The following is a 21,581-nucleotide window of genomic DNA, read 5'->3' as shown; positions in this document are numbered from 1 at the left end:
TAAATAATCAAGTTGCTACTAAGAAAAATGAACTGAACTATGGTTATATGTAGAAAATGGTTGTCATTTTTGACGAAAATGGAGTTCCTTACGTAAGAAAATTTTCTGGATAGTTTCAGTTCTTTGGTCATGATTTTTATTTACTTATGCTACCATTTGTGACAACATTACATCATACCCATATCTGGGTGCAATTTTGTTATTTGCATTTTCACTAGTAGATGTCCAAACTATTAACTATCCAATGAATTTCACCATCTTATCTTTATAATTGCAAAAGTATGGATGGGCTTAGATAAATTATAATTTAGGTTGTCTTATTTATTTGATCTCTTTGACTAATATGACAGCCAGATGATGTTGCTTGTGTTGGGGAAGTGGGCTTATTTCCTCTCTCTCTCTCTGGGAGCATCTGACAGATTGCATAATGATGAAAGGTTTACTTTAAAGGAATGCCCATTTATAATTAATTAGGTAGAACTTCAATTAATATGCTTAGAATGATTTTCACTTTTAGATACAACTATCTTCAAATATTAATTCTTTCATGTGTGAAGGATATCATTTCTCCTCTGATCAGCATGTTATGATTACTTATATGCTAGAGGCTTTTTTTTATGGCCCTGGTTCATAAGCATTTGTCTTCATTGACAATTAACAAATTACACACTGAAAATTAAAACTAATTAGAGTGAAAATAGAGAAATGTCTTTCATTCTGAACTTTGGTTGTTTTATAGTTGGTTATCAAATGCCGTCAATACCCATCCAAGCTTTTGATGTCCAAAATACTATAAATCAGTATGACCTCCATTAATGATTTTCAAATAATCCCTTCTTTGTGAACTATATAATAATAGAATAAACTAAATTTGTAATTTTAACTACTCTCATTCTATTATTATGGTTATAATTTGTCATGTCTAATTGTCTATAATGATTTTCAAATAATCCCTTCTTTGTGAACTATATAATAATAGAATAAACTAAATTTGTAATTTTAACTACTCTCATTCTATTATTATAGTTATAATTTGTCATGTCTAATTGTCTATCATTGTAAATTTATTAACAGGTTCTTAGGAGACATGGAGATATAGGTCCTCTTCTTAGACTGATACTGTGAGAATACTATATCTTTCATGTCCATGGCCCGCATAAACTTGGTAAGAATGGAAGATACTCTAATTGATAGTGGATTCTTCAGAAATTCTTAAAATCATTAAAAATGCTTTATCTTCATAGCTTTCATGTCCATGATCTACAAGTACAACTTAGTAAGTAATACTCTCTAACTGATTTAGATATATCAGATTCTAAAACTTACACGATTGTTGCTCTTATTTTTCCATTCCTGGACTAGCTGTTGTTTTAACTTTTAGCTTTCAAATTTCTTATAGTGGTGAATTTCATAATTTAAGACTTCTAAAGATTATGGAGGAGATGATGAACTTGGTAGTTAGGATATCCAAAAATTTTGTAAAACATCACACTGAAACTTATAATCTGTAGCGCTAGCTATATGATTAAGGTTCTTTAGCTTTCTAATTTAAATTGAGCTTGAACTTTGAACTTGTTTCTCTTATTCTAATCTTTGATTTTAGATTAAACAAAAATATGAAAAGAAGCAATACCAAAATTCCTGTGCCTACAGTTGCAGCATAGTCTATGCCTTCACATGTTCTATTTCTTTTGTAGCTGTCTGTTTTCTGTTAACTTACTTCAATTGGTCCACATATTATTGCCTATTATCTATGTTTGTTCTCTTGAATATTTCTTTTTTGATACCCAGATTTTTATGTATTCTCGCTTTAAAAGATTATTGTAGTGAGTGATAAATTGACTCATCAATTGGCAGTTATTTGTGGGAAGAATGGAAAGAGAGGCAGAAGGATACATGTGGAGTAAACCTTTCATCAAGATTCTTGAATATGCATTTTCTCTCAGGCCCGGTATTACATGCTAACATTTTCATGACTTTCTGATTAGAAACTGAAATGATCATTCTTTAAAAGATTTCTTACCATTAATTAACAGTCGCCGCAACAAGATAACTCGTTTGATTGTGGTCTCTTTCTACTTCACTATATAGAGCTCTTCCTGGATGAAGCTCCATTTAATTTCTACCCATTCAAACTAACCAAGTTCTCCAACTTTGTAAGTGATTTTCTAAGCTTCAACTTTTTTTTTTAAATACTTTGTCTTGATTTTTTTTATAAATTAAATATTGCTTCTCTGTCAACTATTTTAGTTCCTCACCTAGTCAATATATTATGTCATAAAATTTCAAGAATAACTAGTAAATTCCACAATGATTCATATTGTTTCTTATATGGATTTAAATTTAACCTATCATAACTTGAAATTTTTCCTCTGACTACAATGAAGAGCATCACTATTCACAAAATAATGACAACAGAACTAACAGTCTTCGTTCTGCAGTCAATCGGGACTCATCAAATTCCCATTTTGTCCAGGAAATGCAATTCACTCTATTGTCAGCACCATTCCCTATGGATCCTCAATCTTTTAACCCTTCAGACATGGTTCTTAAGGAGCATTTTGAACCGAGGGCTATAGCTGGAACTTCACTGGGACATTGCCAATCTTTGGACCAGCAATCATCTGATCGTTATCTCAATGGTTCAATTTTTTCAATGAAGGTATCAACTTGTGTTTTTGTCTGCACTTGCATGTCTTGTGAGTTTTTTTTTTTTTTTTTCTAACTTTCCTTGGAGCATGCAGCTTCATCTTCCTACATATTTTATTGGATATAGCATGTCTCCTAGATTTTGAATCCTCATGCTTCTATAGACTTCTGTGATTCTAGTAGTTGATACTTGCACTAAACATCTAACTTAAATTTGTCATAGCCATGCACGATTATCATTAGGATCATATTTTAATTTATCCAAGTATAATAACAAAAGTTTATGATGGATAAAGTACAAATGGTTATTAGTCTACAAGTGACTATGAGAAATATCTAAGCCACAGTTTTGTATGATTAGGGGGTCAAATTGCCGAGTGTTGAACCACACAAGTTAACTCATGGTGCTTCTCTGATATAATGAAGAGTATGAAAAGTCTAATGCATACACCCTTGTTAGTGTTCCAGAGCTGACTGCAGCTTTAAGTGGCTTAGTTAATGACTTTTGGCCATCTATTGGACCATGTTTTATTACTTAAACCCCTGGAATAATAAGTAACCAGATTTTTAGCTAATGGATTGTGAATTTTTAATTTTAATTCCTTGGATATCTTTCAGAGAAGGTAAAAGATTATACAAACTCTGAAGGTTCAATTTGATGTCGTTTTAAAAATGGGGGTGAAAAAAAAATCAAGGATGAGCTTTATATGAAAAACTTAATTACAAACACATCCTTGAAATATTACACAATTATATGGGGATATCAAACTGACTGGGATAAATCATTTTCTAAAAAGATTGGTTATTGATACACAGAATATTGGTTATTTTGTTATGATTATGATAAATTAATGGTGTGTAGAGTTGTAATAAATTAATGGCAGTTGAAATGGGCTTGAGTTGTATAAAGACATTTAAATTAGATGCTCTTAAATCTATTTGTCGAAGAGATGATGTTGATACTTTTACTGATCTGTGCTGCTGTAATGCCAAAATTGAAGTGACTAATCAATTTATATTTTTATTCAATGCTAAAGTTGTACTATTAAGTGTTTGATTCACCATTAGTGTTTATCTTAACCTTTGCCTGAAATACAGGAGTGTCTAGAAGTAATGGTTATTTCAATGTGATTGGGGAAAAAACTTTATTATATGGTAAATTCACCCTTGTTGCCCACAAAGTGTAATTTGTGAAATTGAGCATGAATTATATATGGGTCAATGTGATGCAGAGTCATCATCTCTGTCTGGGTGGTTAAGTTAGTTTGTTATTGCTCATTTTTATAAAAAAAAAAATCAAGCAAAAAAAAAAATAAACATTTTCTTAGAAATTCTACTTTCTAAAAAAATCATTTTAAAAAGTGGATAATCTAAAACAGTTAAAAATAATGATGAAAAATATCAAATAACTGTATTTGAAAGTTTTTTTTTTATAGTAGTGTTTAATAGATATATGTTGTCAATGTTTAAAAGTTTAACAAAGTTTTGTCTACAAGGTTTGACAAATTTAATCAAGTCTTCTGCTCATACTAATTGTCATTTTTGAGTTCAATCTTCAAAGAAATTTATGATGATATACATTTTTTCATTATATTTAATAAGCTTGCAAGAGGAGGCAACTTACTAATCTACATGTCTTCTTTTTTTAAAAAAAATGTAAATTATTTTAAATTGTCAATCAAACACAAGTCATACTTAATTAAGATGACTTTTAAATATTTATAATTGAATGACAATGTATATTTTTTTTATCCATAGGAATTGAAGATAATGTTAAAATATATTTATTAAAAATATAAAAATGAGTATAAAAATTCATTACACTATTAGATCATACAATATTTATTAAAAAAATAAAAATTTAATATAAAAAATATTAACATTTTCTTCAATAAATAATGGTAGAGGATCAGTAAGTTGTTAATTTGAATGATATTGAACTTGATCCTCCTAAATATGATCTTGAGTTTAAGTTTTATGTATGAAAAAAAATATAATTGGATGAAGAAATATCACTAAAGATGTTTAATCAGATTTTCAACCAATATTAGTTATCTATAAAAACAAAGATTTGATAAATCTCTACACCAATGTTACAAGTAAAAAATTAAAAATAATGGTAAGAGGTCAAAAGTAATTTCACGGTTAGGATTAATGGGTGCATGAAGGGAAGAAGTGTAATTGTTGGAACTGACATGGGCACATTTGGTTAGGGTCAAGAGTGGGCAGAGGGGCAACAAAGAGGTTGGGCATGATGATGGCGATACTGGTTGTCATAGAGGAACCAGAAAAGACCACTCCCATTAAATGAGGGAATCTCCCTCTGGAATAGACTGGCTAGCTGCAACATTACAAGCCAAGGTAGTAGTAGTAGTCCATGAAACTGTGTCTTAGAACTGTCAAAAACACCATTTCTCTTTATCCCACTACTAGAAATATGTTATTTTAGGACAGGCGTTCTACGACGATTCTTTTAGAACCGTCTTAGAAAACGAATTGGTGGCATTTTTGTAATTATCGTACTGAAAAAGCTTTGTACGATACACATACACATTTTAAGACGGTTATTGAAAACCACCTTAGAATGTGTGTTGGTCATAAGAATTATGACGGGTTTTATTGAAGCACCGTCGTTATCTCACGGTCTTATCCACATGATGTGGTGTCCCTTGGCATTCAAAAGCGCCAAAAGAAACCTAACAACGAGTAGAAGCAGTGATGAAACCTCGACCTCTAACCCCAGCACCAAGGGGTTGTGCCTGTCGCCATCCCTTGAACAATGAGCAGAAGCGGCGATGAAACTGCGGTGACTGAAGAAGCACAACCCAAAGAGTCCCTACCGAACCTCTTTTCTTTGTTTCCTAAAATCAATTTTCAACTCCCTTTCCTCCCACCCAAACCTCAAGAACCCAACCCTGAGGCTCAGGCTCAACAAGAGCTTCCGAAGCCTAGCCGTGTACAGTTTCCGAAAACTCAAGTGGCGATGGTTGCTTCTTTGCCTCTGCTAGCTGAACCTAATGCTGACCACTCTCCCGCTGCTAAGACAACCAATCCTCTTATACTGTGGCAGGTAGGTTGTTTCCATTTCCCCCTTTTTTGAATAAAAAATCGCATTCATATGTATCATCATATTAGGGTTTGCTTCTGTGAAGAGCAAATAGTCAAATCAATGATGACAAAGTTATATTTATGTTTTGGTTTTTTGTTATACACCTGTTCTCTTAGTGAATTGATTGCTAGTAAAATTTCAGTTGGTTGTGCTAATATTAATCTCATGTCCTTTTTCCCTTTTAAACTGGGCTTGGATAGGTTCGAAAAGTCATTATCTAATTTTGATCTTTTGTCATGTAGAGTATCCCGACTTTCATTGGTATATATCTCACAGGAATTTGAATGTACGTGAGACCAGCTGCATTAATTAACTTGTTTTATTTTTGTTAAAAATAATAATAGGCTTGAGCAGTAGTCAGCGTTTTTCTTTAACATTCATATTTTGAGGATGAAGTGCACAATGGCAATTGGGATGAGGTGGAGAAATACCTCTCTGGTTTCACAAAGGTGGATGATAATAGGTATTCTATGAAGATATTTTTTGAGATAAGGCAGCAGAGGTATCTGGAGGCTTTAAATAAGTAGGCTCATAACAAGTTCACATTTAGATTCTGTTGTTGACTCTCTCTCTCTTTCTCTGCATCCTAGTTCTAGGCTTCTACTACTAGCTGACAAGTTTAGTTGAATTGTTTTAAATTTTCGTAGGCATGACTGGTCCAAGGCTATATAAATATTAGTGAAGGATTTGAAAGTGTTTGCTACATTTAACGAAGAATTGTTCAACGAAATCACACAGCTTCTGACATTGGAAAATTTTAGGTACCAATCCTAATATTTACTCCCGTTTTCAGTAATGAATTAAGTAAGATGCAGGTATACAAAAATGAGTTAATGTTGAAATAGGGAAAATGAACAATTGCCTAAGTATGGTGATACAAAGTCTGCACGAGCAATTGATTTCTTAACAAGTACACGAGCTATTTTTTTATTAGAAAGTATAAAAAAGTATTATTTGAACTTTAAAAAATTTACTTATTGATTTCTTAACAAGTACCCTAATGATATTATTAACAAGACTCTTAAATAAATATTAATATGATTTTATATACCTGTAAAGTTTAATGTTTATATACTATTAGGGTAAATTCTTTTACATTATCAATTAATAAAAAATAATTATTTATATGATTTTTAAAGTAATTATTTTAAATTTTTATAAATTTATTATACATGATTAGTAAGTAAAAATAAAATAAATTTATAGGAAGCTGCCAATTGTTTTGCAGATGCGTGCAGCTGTATGTGAAGTTGTCAATTGTTTTCCCACTCACTACTACAATAATAGATTATTACAACGCGCTAATAATTACGGTTGGCATAGACCGTCTTTGAAAATGATATAGTGACAGTATGGTAATTAAGTACAACCTAGGAGTGTAGAAAGACAACCTCAAACGCAAAGGTTTGTAATTGTCTTCTTCTCATGTCATCTTGGTGTTAAATTATTTGTTTGTACTTTAGATATATGGACCATATGGTTGGGTGAAAATGCCTGGTAAATAGCTGATTAATTATTACTTCTAGGTAAGAGTTTATTTTTTTTGTTTGAGTTAAACGAATCAGAGACATGAAAGTATGATGAAGTAGATGGAATTCGAAACTTTAATTTGCTGTGACCATTGGATTTGTATATATAAATAATATTGGAGGCTATAATATTGTTCCCCTACAAAATGAAAGGAAGCTGTAATATTGTTCCCCTACAAACAAGTTAGTAACAATGCATGACCATGATAAGACATCAATGTAAGACACAGCATACCACACAGAATTACAGAGGGTTTTATTTATTTATTTTAAACGAATTTATTTATTTATGCAAATAACATTTTTATATATATGCTTGAATCCTTACAATTTCTTTTATACTTGTACTATCTTTTATAAAAGCAATTAACAAAATAGAAAATGTGTTTTCCTTTTTTGGTATTTTATTATAAAAGATAAAAGATAAATGAAAGAAAATTATAAGAAGCCAAATTAATTAATGCACGAATAGCATTATTCTAATGGATACTTTGTTTTATTTTGTTTGTGTGATGACAAAAAAAAAAAAAAAAAGACCAATTCTTGATACTTTTCCCACTTTATAACTCTTTTATTCTCTTCTTCATTTTAAATATTTTTAACTAATTTACAACAATTAAAAAATTTACTAAACTAATTAATAAATAGTACCGAATTATAAAAAAAATTATCCTTATTTAAAAACCAACGAATTTTTTAATTTTTTTTCTTCGCTTTAATTGTCTTTCTAATATTCCATTGCTTTTAATATAGTAAGAATTATTGATATTCTGTAGTTTATTATTATTGGAAAAGTGGAAAAATTTATAGAAAAATGTAATATATAAGTAATTAGAGATTAAAGATATACTTAAATAACATTTAATGTTTCATATATTTTATAAAATGATTTATAAAAATAATAAAAAGAAGCTTTTAAAACTAAAAGTAATAAAATAAATTAATACAAAAAAATTTATAAGGACAAAATTAATATTTTTCAAATTTTACACATCTCAAACATATTTTACCCTTTTACTATTAATAATATAAATAATAATTTGTAAATTGATTAAAATCAATGTTTATTTAATTTTTAAAATAATAATATATTAATTAGAATAATTAAATTAAAGTTGTTAAATTTTAAAAATATATTTTCAAAAGAAAAAATACATCAAATTAGAAATTTTGTAAACGGGAATAATTTATATACATGTGGTAGAAAAAATGTATCAAATTTTTTAGATAATAATATAAAATTTTATTAGAATAAATGCTAATAGAATAATTATATTAAATATTAATAAATATTTATATACTTGTGTTAGAAAAAATGTATTAAATTAGGAAATTTTGTATATGAAAATAATTATATACCTGTGTTAGAAAAATGTATGAATATTCAAATAATAATAATATATAATTTTATTACCTTAAATAATAATAAAATAGTTATATTAAATATTGATAAGTAATAGAATGTACACAGGGACCCCGTAAAATATTTAAAAAAATGTACCTAAAAAATAGAGATATATAATACTGTAATTATAATACATTAAATAAATAGAATATCATATAATATAAATTTTCAAAATCAATTTAAAAAATTGTAATAAATCAATTCAATCTTAAAACATTTTTAATTATTAATTTTTTAATCTCATACATCATTTAAATTATAATCATTTCTAAATAAAAAAAATCTCACTTAATAATATCATGATGAATTAAGAAAATAAGAATCATTAAAATGAATTGAATAATACTATTTAATAAATTTGGAGAAAATAAATATAAAATTGTAATATGATATTAGAATTAAACTTTCTTTCATACGATAAATATAGTAGATTAACTGATCAAACTGATTATATTAAGCTAATTTAATTTGCAAATTTGGCTGAGTTAAACTAATACAATTCAATCATATTTATCCGAGTATCGGTTACCTGACTCGTAATTTCTTTTTCTCTTGTTTTCTTCCATTGTCATTATATGGTGCACTGAAGGCCCAACATGTTCTCTCCATTTTCACCTTTTTGCTTTTATTTTCTCTCTCTTCTGTTGTGCAAAGTACATGTTACTTATCTAGTTTCAAATAAATAAAATAAATACTTTGTAAGAACTTGTATTTCTTCTTTAATTTTATTTTGTTTTTGCTTACATGTATAATTAGTGGCGTAGTTTGCTCAAAAAAATTTGGAGGAATCAAAATACTTAAAATCATAATGTATAAATTAAAGAAAAAAAAATATAATTGTAGTATCTAAAAGTAATTGAAATCTTCATTTTTATTTGTATAAGAAATTTAATGGTTTTAAGTCCCTACATCAATCAAATAATGGTGTTATTAAGCTCTTATTAAAGATTAAAAACACATATTTTTTTGTTAAAAAGTATTAAAATGTATAAATTTTATATAGGAACTAAAAACTCCTATTTTTTTATAAGGACTAAAAATTAAATCACGAATCCATTGCAGTTTATTTTTTGCACCCCTTAAAATTAACAGAATTGTGATTTTATTATTTTTTTTCATAATATAACACAATTATGATTCTATTAAACAACAGAATCATGAATATGTTCTACTGTTTTTTAAAATTATAAATAAAAAATAATAAATATATTTGGTGTTTTTTTATTGATTGAACTACAACATTGTATTTATTGAATGAACACTAGTTTTTTCTGAGACGTATTGGCTGAACACTATTTTTTTATGATACACATACCAATTGTATTAAATATAGACGCAATCTAAATTGTTTATATTATCGATGTGATATCAACCGTTGATATGACTAACGAGAGAACAATAGATCTCTAATATAAATAGCAATAGGACTTTGATGCAACTTAGCGCACCTTTGCTTCTTGATATTCACTATATTACTTAAAACATGGAGAGTGTATATGTTGTTGTTGTGTATTGCGATGGTGGCATACTTCATCATATGAAGGGGTATTGTTTGAATGTCCCAGTGGTCCTAAAGTCATCACAATAGGTGAGGACATGTTTTATGCTTTAAGAAAAACAATTATTAATGCCATAGGAGGTTGCAAAATTTTACTTAATTTTGTACCGTCAACTTGTTTACGTAGGTAATGGTTGTGTTCAATATGAGTGTATGGAGCTTAAACATGACAATTATGTGGGGACAACTATGTAGGGAAAATGTTTGTCGTCTTTTCAAACACGACAATTATTCGCGCTAAGCATGCCCTTCTAGGCTTAGCGGGAAAAAGTTGAAGATTGTGACAGTTCGCTTAGCACACAAGACAGACCCAATGTGTTTTCTCGCTTAGCGGCTAGCTCCAGCTTAGCGTGAAGAAGGCCCATGAAGAACCCCAAAGGCATGCTTAGCGTGAATATCATGCTAAGCACGTGATCACCGTCATACTCACTAAGCCAAGTTGTTGCCACGCTTAGCACGTGCTCACATCGTCATACCCGCTAAGCCCATGAGGGCGTGCTTAGCGCGAGGTCGCGTGAATTTTAAGCTACCTTAGGCCTATAAAAGGAGTAGGAAGAAAAGGAGAAAGACACACCGAGACTCAGAGTTCTCTATTGAATACATCCAAAGCCTAAGCTTCTCAAATAGGGGAAACCCTCCATCTCTATCCATTCTCCTCTTCTCCTCCATTATCCATCCCTCTTCTTCTTCCATCCACATCATGTAAAATCTTAAAGGGTTTCCTAGACTATCAATTATAGAAAACCAACAGGATCTTGAGACCTATGATTCTCACAAATAATAGATAAACAAATAATGCATACCTTTTCTCCATAGGAAGACTTATATCTTTCTCCATAAGGACTTCTCTGCGGTGTACTTTGATTTCCTTGGAAAAGGAGAGAAATAAGATTTCACTTCCTTAGACCTTTCTTTCTGCCTCTCTCCATTCGTGATGGCTATAGGTGAGAAAGAACATTTTTCTGTTAGGAAGGGGACCTTATTTCATGTTAGTGGGTATTAACCCTCTTTTATTACCACTACTCCCATTAATTAGCAGTTACCTCTAGAAACTTCTCCTAATTAACCCAATTACAATTTAGTCTTTAATTATTAATTGTTTATTTATTAGTCCCTACATAAGTCAAATGCCTCTCACATGAGACATTAATTCTAACATTCTCCCACTTGGCTCATGTGACATTAATAAACATTATGGACTAAATAAATAAGTAGATTAATCAACATAATGCGCATTAAAAAAAATGACTAAATTGTTCTATACAGTGGGTACATCATAATTTCATGATTAAGAATAAGAACCGATTCGAGTCATGGCGGTTGTACATCATCTAATCGACATAGTCCCTTCCATGCACTACAAATTAGTCTTCTCCTTAATATGACCATTAGTTAGGAGTACATAATTGGTCCAACATAATGTCTTCATTCAAGACAAAACCTGTTAACATTACTCTAACACAAACATGCATGCAAATATAGAGAACAAGTAATAAAAAACATATCATAATTAAGCTCAGAGTGTCACTAAAATGCATAAGATAAATTATACTTAATGATCATCAATAACAATAATGCACATACTTTCAACATGTTCTATAATGTCTTGGGCGATAATCCCTTATTCAAAGGGTCAACTATCATAAGGTTTGTGCAAATATGTTCTATTGACACTCTTTGTTTCTGAACTTCTTCCTTCACGACAAAGTACTTCAATTTCATATGCTTAGCACCCTTAGAGTACTTGTCGTTCTTACAAAAATATTGTTGCGAAGTTATCACAATGCATTTTCAGCGGCCTAGCAATACTGTCGACAATTCCAAGCCCTAAAATAAAGTTCTGCAGCCAATTAGTCTGAATTGTAGTCTCAAAACATGCTACAAATTCTGCTTTCAGATGCAACAACAACTAATGCATACAAAATTACTTCCATTTGTTTTTCATTCCATATCATTTTTTAGGGCATTGTGTGAGACTAAATTTGTCTCCTTTCTAAATTAGAACATGTGATGCTAAACACTTTTCCATCTTGAATCTCTCTAGTACTTTATTGATATATGCTTTCTGAGATAAGCCTAACAATCCTTGTGATCTATTACGGAATATTTCTATCCCTATCACATAGCTTACCTCACCCATATCTTTCATTTCAAAGTTACTAGAGAGAAATTTCTTAGTCTCATGAAGAAGATCAAGATCGTTAGTTGCAAGCAAGATATCATCAATATACAAAATTAAAAAATAACCTTACTCTCACTGACCTTCAGATACATACACCGATAAACAATATTTTCCTTAAATCTAAAGGAAACAATGGTATCATTAAACCTCAAATACCATTGGCGGAGAGCTTGCTTTAAGACTGTATATTGATTTCTTTAATTTGCACACCATGTGTTCATTTCCTTCAACTGAGAACCCCATTGGTTGGTCCATATAAATATTCTCCTTTAAATCTTCATTAAGAAAGACAGTTTTCACATCCATTTGATGTAGCTCCAAGTCATAATGAGCTACTAAATACCATGATAATCCTGAAAGAATCCTTTCGTGAGACTGGTGAAAACGTCTCTTTATAATCAATGTCATCTTTCTGAGTAAATTCCTTAGCAGCAAGTCTGGCCTTGTAACATTCAAGGATGCCATGAGAGTAACGTTTATTCTTGAAGACCCACTTACAACCAACTCTCTTACAACCCTTTAGTAATTCTACAAGGTCCTAAACACCATTATGTTCCATGGAATTTATCTCTTCTTTCATGGCATTTAACCGCTTATCAGAACTATCACAGCTTACAGCTTATGAAAATGAAACTGGATCATTATTATTAATGCTTAAGTCTCTTTCTGTTTCATGTAAGTATACCACATAGTCATTCAAAATAGCTGGTCTCCTTTCTCTTTGAAACCTCCTTAATGCTACTTCTTGTGGTTCTTCCATAATAGGTTCATTATGCATCATGGGTTCATTATTGTGTTGCTCCTTTTCATTAATTTTGTAACAACAACTGAAAGAAGCAATCACCTTACTACTAGAGGCACAAGCTAAAAGGACTTGCACTCTAACTTCTTTAATTTTCAATTCTCGTGGAACTGTACTCCCACTGATTTCATCATTTTCAATGAACCTTGTATTTCCAGTTTCGACAATTCTCATACTATGATTAAAACAATAAAACATATACCCCTTTGACTTTTCTAGATAACCAATGAAATATCCACTGATTGTTCTTGCATCCAATTTTCTTTCTTGTGGATTATAAATTCATATTTTTGCCTGGCAACCCCAAACATGCAAGTGTCTTATACTAGGTGTCCTATTTGTCCATAGTTCAAAAGCTGTCTTGGGAACTGCCTTACTAGGAACCCTATTCAACAAATACATGGAAGTTTTCAAGGCATACATCCACAAAGATACGGGTAAAGTCAAATTGAATAACATACACCTAGCCATATCCATTAAAGTTCTATTACGTCTTTCTGATACACCATTTTGTTGTGGTGTACCAGGCATTGTGTATTGCGCACAAATACCATGTTTCTGAAAAAGCTTAACAAATGGACCTGGGTGTTGCCCAGTTTCATTCTTTATTAATCTTTCTATCCTTTCTCTAGAAATGTGACCTAAACGTTTATGCTTCAAGAAAGCAGATCGTTCATTCACTAAACTACGTTTAGTGTCAACATTATGATGCAGAGTTAAAACAGTTCCAACATACAAACTGTCTAATTTCAATTTATATAAACCATCACAAGAATACTAGTACCAATGAGATGATTATGCTTAAGTAAATTGAAATATCCATTACCAAAATGAAAAGAGTATCCAGTAACATCAAGTTTAGATAGTGAAACTAAATTCCTAGATAAATTAGGTACATAAAGAGTTTCCAGTAAATCTAAACGATGTCCAGTGTCAAGTTTTAAACAATAAGTCTCAATTGTTTCCATTGGAGCTTTCACTTCATTCCCCATGAAAATGAACTTCTCATTTAAGCTTATGGTTTGGATTGTAAGGAATCTCTGCATAATGTTAGAAACATGAGTCATACATCCAGAATTAATCCACCATGTATTATGGGGAGTTTCAGTTAAGTTTGATTCAAAACATATATGAGCATTAAGCTCACCTTTCTTTTCAAACCAAAACTTATGCTTTAGACAATCCTTCTAGAAATGTCCAGATTTCCTATAAAATTGGCAATTATTGTCCTTTGATACCTTTTTTTGGATTTGCAAATAGTATTGATCTTTAATGACCCTTTGCCTTTATCATGTTTCTTCATAAATTTCTTTCCAGCTCCTTGATTCCCTTAGTGGCTTACATAATGGAATGAGTGACTTCCTTGATTCTTAAGTCTCGCTTCTTCCTGAACTAACATACTGCGTTATTCATGCATATTTCATTTATCTTTCATGGTATTATAGTTCATTTGGAATGGGCCATACTCAGACGATAATGAGTTTAGAATAAACTAAATAAGAAAGCTCTCATTCATATCCATTCCCAAGGTCTTAAGTCTTGCTGCAATGTTTGTCATCTCAATGACATGTTGATACATAGTACGTGAACCATCAAACTTCATGGTGGCCAATGTACTAATTAATGTCCCAACAACAGACTTATTAGCTGTTTGAGAGCGTTCTCCCACTAATCACATAAACTTTTTTAGCACTTTCGATTTTAGGGAGAGTTATCTTAATACTGTTTGCAACAGTCATTCTCATTTACATTAGGCTGAGTCTGTCCGATGTTTTCCAATCTTTATAGTGGGTTTCTCTTCATTGCTACTAGCATCAATAATAGTAACAAACTTCTCTTCCAACACAACAAGATCGTGACCCAAAACACCGCGGTGAAATTGGACTTGCTCATTTCTGTCAAAAAAGTTAAGCCCATTAAAATTGGCACAGATGATACATAAGAATCCAATTAATTCAGAACATGTATTACATAATAAAATTCACATAAGTGTTTTGAGACATAAAATACATGTCATACGTATGTTTCATTCAGATAACGGTCAATGTATATTGATGTTCTCCTTTGAGTGATACACCAACACACAACATACAAACATAATGATGCTAATAAAATTTTAATATTATTTGGTAATTAAATATGCATCAATTAGCAGTATCTATTTCCTTTGTGTATATAAATAAAACTAATGATACACACAAATCGCCTACAATTATATTCATTAATTATAAGAACAACTAATCAACCTTTGGGCAATCCATAAATGTCTTATAACAATGAATTTCAATTACCCATAAACCAACAATCATATAATTTAGCATCCATTATTCTATGAGTAATTGAAATAATCATTAATTTGGAATTAAATAACCTTACAAATTTTGCCACTTTGGTGACTAACAAATTCAACATACATTTAATTCCAACCAATTATATATGACCTGCATATACTTACTGCTATTAACAATTCATAGTCATTCTATTAATCTCATTCCAAGCCATAAAATAATATTCACATTTAGTTGTGATTTGCATTCAAACACTTTCAAAGAAATATGTAGCATATATATATATTTATTGCTACCAATAATTTCAAAGCATTCACATTAATTTAATTGCAGGGTATAAACTTTCAATCCTTTAATCATGTTTAATAATAATTTTTGGGAAAAAAAAGCAAGTGGGACTGAGAATAGCAAAATGGGGTTTGCAAATAGCAATTTCAAAATTTCCTTCTAGGCCAACTTAATTGATACCCTTTTCAATATAAGATTTCATACTTTCAGCAGGAAAAAAAAATCCCTAAATTTCATGATCAGGGTTGATGCATAATTGAAAGAAATTAAATTATCCCTAAATTTCATAAGTAGGGTTCATGCATAATTGGGAGAAATTAAATTATTCTTGGAGAATCATAAATTTCATAACACAAGCTTTGATACCACATGTAAAATCTTAAGGGGTTTCCTAGACTATCAATTATAGAAAACCAACAGGATCTTGAGACCTTATTTCACGTTATAGGTGATAGAGAATATTTTTTTGTTAGGAAGGGGACCTTATTTCACGTTAGTGGGTATTAACCCTCTTTTATAATCACTACTTCCATCAAGTAGCAATTCCCTCTAGAAACTTCTCCTAATTAACCCAATTACAGTTTAGTCCTTAATTATTAATTATTTATCTATTAGTCCATGCATAAGTCAAATGTCTCTCACATGAGACATTAATTCTAACACATCAACCCAAGTGTAAAACACCTTAATTACTGGCGCAGTCCAACTTATCCCTGCTAACCCACAACTAAAGCACCATGACTCTTTGATTCCGAAATGCGACTGAGGGCATCGAAAAGGACACATCACACGCCCTAACTCCACGAAGGGATGGATGGAATAGGCAGGCAGAAACCGTTGACCCTAATCTTACCAAGATATACAGGTATTCAATCCAGAATGGGCACAAAAACTGTTCAGGAAGTGAATAAAGTAGAAAGATACACATTAGTATTGGACTTAACCCCAGAGGAGAAAGAAGAACCTCCGCTTGTCCTAGAGCTAGCCTCAGAGTCATAAGTTTATGTTAACCTCTCATGGAAATGAGAGGCTAAACCCCCATTGTTGGAAGCCTAGCAGCCAATGCCCTTGTAATGTAATATTTCCTTATTATTTATTGAATGCAATGCCAATTTTTATTGTTTCTTTCCTGCACTTTATTTTCATTGTTATGGTCTAATCATCCATGCATCTGTTTAGGGATTAGGCATTGGGAAATGTTTAATTTCTAAAGAAATGGGAAAGAGCATCTAAATAAATTATTGTTATGGATAGAGTGGTATTGTATAGCCTATGCATACATCTCTAAACTTCATGCAATTTACTGTTTTATCTCTACAAAGACATTTAGGAGAAAGAATAGATAAATTAGACTCTTTAACGTGAGGGATCAAGGTTGAATATCTTAATAGATGTGGGTGGAAATTGGAATAGTATTAAATAGAAAAACACATTAACATTGCATCTAGGATAATTAGGCATGCTAGGCCCCAACATATTTGAATTCTGAAGTCATCTTTGCAATCAAACTTTTCTGCTTTTCGTGTCTTTTACTTTTATTTCTTTCTTTCTAATTTTTATTACAATTCTATATCTCTTTCTTGCAAATTGGGTATACCTTAACTCAAGTACAAACAAAGTCCCTGTAGATTTGACACTCGGACTTCTAAGTAAACTTTACTACTTGAGACAATTTGGTGCACTTGCCAATGAGTTAACAATGTCCAACAAGCTTTGTGTGTCTGAGCTACACCCAACTGTTACCCCTCCTACAATAGTTGCAAAGCTTGTTGTATGACCTGATGATGACTCGCGCCCTTTAGCATAGCTTTGAGGTCCAATAAGCTTTGTATAGCTTTTGACGCTATCCAAGATCAATCTTGCAATAACAATTACAATTAGTAACTATTTTCAGTGACAATTTAGGGAAAAATATAAACAAAATCCAATTTGAATTACCTGGCAAGAGTAGTCTCCACCTGGTACATAGTCTACTAGTGGTTTCCTAGGTTGTGGTTGTACTCTGATGGGTGGTAAATATACAGGACCATGTGGTGGATGTCCCTCCTCCGATGGAATGACATAGGGATGGGAAACCTTGTAAAAGCAAGGCAGATAATCGTAGGTGCAAGCCCAAGGACCCCAGGTGACACAACATCGTCAAAAGGAATGATATGTTGTTGTCACTCCACTCACGCATGATCACAAAGCTAATACGTAGGATGAGGATGTGGTTGGAGTGGAATTGTTTGGACATGGACAAACTGCCTTAACACCCTCTCTAAATGATAAGGTCTTATGCTAGTCCTGCATTTGATGAAGCTAGAGAAAAGAATCTATTGTGTGAAAGGCCTCACATCCTTATGTATATCGACACCACATGACAGTATTCATCTGTAGGTCATCTAGTCTCTCCTTAATCGGAAGGGCTCACCTAGTACCTCTCAATACCTTCCATTTGGTGGCTATCAGGTCTTCCACGACATAATCCTCTTGTCACTCTAAGAAGCCAACATTGGATAGATGCGCAAACACTTGTGAATGTAACAATATTAATTACAATAATAAAAAATAATTAAAATACTAAAATAATTTACTTGCCATGAGTAATGTCATATAACCTCCAAACTGCTTGTTGTTATACTAGCTTGCATAAGAGAGATAGTTGTAGAGGTATGTCAGTGCAGTAACTCCCCATGCATACTCGTGACAAGCATCCAGGTTGGCGATGTACTAGAGGTAGGCAACATAAATGTGAGTCGAGGACTTGTCATCAAATATTGTACTTTTGATCAAGTGCAAGAGATAAGTCATGGTAGCCTAAACGTATGAGTTTGACTTTACATAGCGGTGATAAAGGTCTTCTAGCCATGTCAACCTTACCTTGGCACCTGCATTTGTCGCTATTGTAGCCTCTGTCTCTGTCAAAATGCCTAGATAAGTCATAAGCAAGATCCTCACCACTTTTTTGTCAAAATGTAAGGAGACATGATCAATGGATCTACCTATCAGAGGTAAATGTAGCAGACAAGACATATCATCCAAAGTGATGGACATCTCTCCGACGGGTAGGTGGAAGGAAGATGTCTCTTGGTGCCACCTCTCAAAAATGAAATTCATCAAGTCCTTGTTTGTGACAGGATACCACATCGTAGCAAGAGCTGATAACCTAGACTTCTCCACATAAGTCTTAACTTGGGGATGAGTAGCGGGCGCTAGCACTTGGGCACCATGGCTGACAAGCTTTAACTCTTGTCACTCCTAATTGATCCAAACATGACTAACTCCTAATTGAGGTCCAATGATCCTACCAGTAGTTGGCCCTGGCCTTGGTTGTAGCTTTGGCTTTGCCAGCTATTGTTGTCACTCGTTATCATGGCGTTGGTGTGTTGACACAATCACTCTATGATGTCTCTCTAAAGCATCTTTCTCTCTAAAGCATCTTTCGTATGAGCCATCTAAAAAAAAGGAAAAAATAAGTCAGTATTCCTTCAATAAAAAGATTATATTTAACTAAGAAAATAAAATATAAAAAAACATTATATTTGCCTAAAAGTAATATAAAAAACAAAACACACAACGAAATCGTGATTCTGTTGTGCATTCTAATGAAACACATAACAAAATTGCAATTTTGTTATGTATTTTGAAATAACATGATTCCGTTGTGATTTTCCAAACCCAAAAAACATAAGTAACGGAATCACGATTCCATTGTGTCAAAAATATACGACGAAATCATGATTTTGTTACCAATTTATTCTAGAAAAAATATAAACAAAGTCGAGATTCCATTGTAACCCATGGGTACCGATTTCATTCCTCCCCAAGTTTGACGAGGAAAACCCATTTTGACCAGTTTTGGGGTCAAGTTTTTCCTAACTTGGGGATTCGGGGGCAGGGTCGGGGCCGGGTTTGTTACCCCTCACCTTGTATACGCCCCACTACGTATATTTTTATAATTTTTAATAATTTAGTTATATATTTATATATAATTCTATTATTATATATACTATATGTAATTATTAATTATATAATATGTAATTATTTAATATTTTTTATAGTTCCTAAAAATGTAGAATAATTATTTTAATAGCTGAATAGATAATATAATACTAATTATAACAAATAATATTGTAATTTAACAAAATATAATTTAATTCTCAAATATATTTATGCTATTTATTCTTTATTAAATTATATATGTATTGATTGAATTAAAATGTAATTAATAACTTAATCTATGATTTATTTAACGAACATGAACAAATAATTTTAAAAAATGTGAGATGGGTTCTCCGCGGGTTTTTCTGAACCTGATAAAACCCGATAGGGATGAGGTTGAGTTTTTTTTTTTTTACTTCCACCTTTTATAAACCTGAACCCATTTCGTCTTTTGCGGGGGCGAGATGGAGATAGGTAAATCCGTCCCTGGCTTGCCATGTTGTCATCCCACCCTCTTGTCATCCCAAATGTATTGACATATCAAGTTACAATCTAGTGCTTAGTTAACTTTTTGGTGTCTTTTCAATTATTTTGCTATCAATATGGTTTGCATATGCTCTGGAGGTATCTTGGACGTGGCATGTCATCAATGACGTACAATAACTACTTACTTATTTTCTTATCATTTACTATTATACAAGACATTTTATGCTTATAGGTACTTAACCTCATTATTTACCTCTCACACTTACGAACTTGATCCTCAAAAGTGTCTATATAGGTGTATGTAGGTCTTGTTGCTCACCAGAAATCGTTGTTGCCACTCATCAAAGTCACCATCTTCGCCTAAATTATTCACTTACCAGAAACCAAACTACATAAACTAAATCTACCCTAAGCACAAGGTAAAGGCTAACAAGTTGGTTAGATATTAAGATATTAATCTCTTGTATTAATTAAATGCTCATAAATGACCTAATTTTAGTCTGAAAAGCTTTATATTTTAACTATGGAAAAGATTTTTGTGGTGTGTGACTCAAAATCACACAAGGCACAAGTGGGAAGGTGTTAAGTGGTGCTGTCATAACTGTTTTCAGTTATTATAATTGAATTGGTTTTGGTATCAAAGTATAGCCTTTATTCCTAGGACTAGCATTTAGAGTGTATATATGTTTGATCATGTTACTCATTTGAAAGGGCTAAAACCATAGTAGTTGTAGAAAAACAGAGAGAGTTCAACAGAGAAAGAGAGCTAGGTGATTGAGAGAAGTTTTGTTAGAAAGAAATCAAGAGAGATCAAAGCTAGTTGCTGCTTGTATTGAACTTGTAATTTCTGCATGATCAATGTGATGATGAAGAGCTGCATTTTCCGTGGATGTAGGCACATTGCCGAACCACATAAACTCTTGGTGTAAATCTTTGAGTTCTTACTTGGCCGTGCTTGTTTTTTGTTGTTTTCTGGTTTTGTTTATCTTAGTGCAGGTTCTAAGAAAAACGGAACTGCTAGGAGACCACAACAGTTTTTAACCTTAGTTACTCCTAATTTCACCATGGTTACCTCCTCACCTTTAACTTTGCTACACTTCGATTGGTTGATTGAAGATAAGAGGTACGAGTCAAGTCTTTTCCCTTAAGTGAGATTCTTTGCTTCATTTAATTCTTAGAAAATTAATATCCTAAGTTGATTTATAATGACTTTAGTTAATAATTACTATCTATTTCTCATATCTATCTAGAAATTATTAAGGCTTATGTACGTAAATTAAAATTTTCTTATTTAATACACAACTCTTGATGACTGTAGTAGTAAGATATTAAATAAGAGTATATTTGAAAAACCAGTGTTG

The 21,581-nt window shown here is 31.6% G+C and overlaps 1 protein-coding gene and 1 long non-coding RNA gene across 4 annotated transcripts; both read left to right on the top strand.

The window, feature by feature from the left end:
* The first annotated feature begins 1,696 nt into the window (after nt 1-1,696).
* On the top strand, nt 1,697-4,252 carry LOC102665616 (uncharacterized). Its single transcript, XR_001385466.3, has 3 exons — nt 1,697-1,951; nt 2,037-2,156; nt 2,477-4,252. It is a non-coding gene; the product is annotated as an uncharacterized lncRNA (long non-coding RNA).
* A 398-nt stretch (nt 4,253-4,650) lies between these two features.
* LOC100788736 (uncharacterized) lies at nt 4,651-7,434 on the top strand. Of its 3 annotated transcripts, XR_005888983.1 has the most exons (3): nt 4,651-5,719; nt 6,406-6,519; nt 6,987-7,434. XR_005888983.1 is itself a non-coding variant. In XM_006599236.4 (2 exons), the coding sequence occupies exons 1-2, from the start codon at nt 5,429-5,431 to the stop codon at nt 6,040-6,042; spliced, it is 333 nt and encodes a 110-aa protein (XP_006599299.1). In that variant the 5' UTR covers nt 4,651-5,428; the 3' UTR covers nt 6,043-6,247. The 3 variants fall into 3 exon arrangements, 2 of the variants coding, with proteins under 2 accessions (XP_006599299.1, XP_040866249.1); XM_006599236.4 differs by lacking the exons at nt 6,406-6,519; nt 6,987-7,434 and adding an exon at nt 6,001-6,247; XM_041010315.1 differs by lacking the exons at nt 6,406-6,519; nt 6,987-7,434 and adding an exon at nt 6,103-6,247 and having other exon boundaries at nt 4,654-5,719.
* Nucleotides 7,435-21,581: the final 14,147 nt, after the last annotated feature.

This window comes from Glycine max, chromosome 16 (genome assembly GCF_000004515.6).
Source record: "Glycine max cultivar Williams 82 chromosome 16, Glycine_max_v4.0, whole genome shotgun sequence".
In the NCBI taxonomy this organism is placed as follows: Eukaryota; Viridiplantae; Streptophyta; class Magnoliopsida; order Fabales; family Fabaceae; genus Glycine; species Glycine max.
The sequence above is the reverse complement of the archived record's forward strand: the minus strand, read 5'-3'. Positions and strand labels throughout refer to the sequence as shown.

Coding starts and splice junctions, on each gene's coding strand:
- LOC100788736 (XM_006599236.4), top strand. CDS start 5,429: ATGAGCAGAAGCGGCGATGAAACTGCGGTGACTGAAGAAGCACAACCC. Junction 5,720..6,000: donor ATCCTCTTATACTGTGGCAG/GTAGGTTGTTTC, acceptor TTTGTCATGTAG/AGTATCCCGACTTTCATTGG.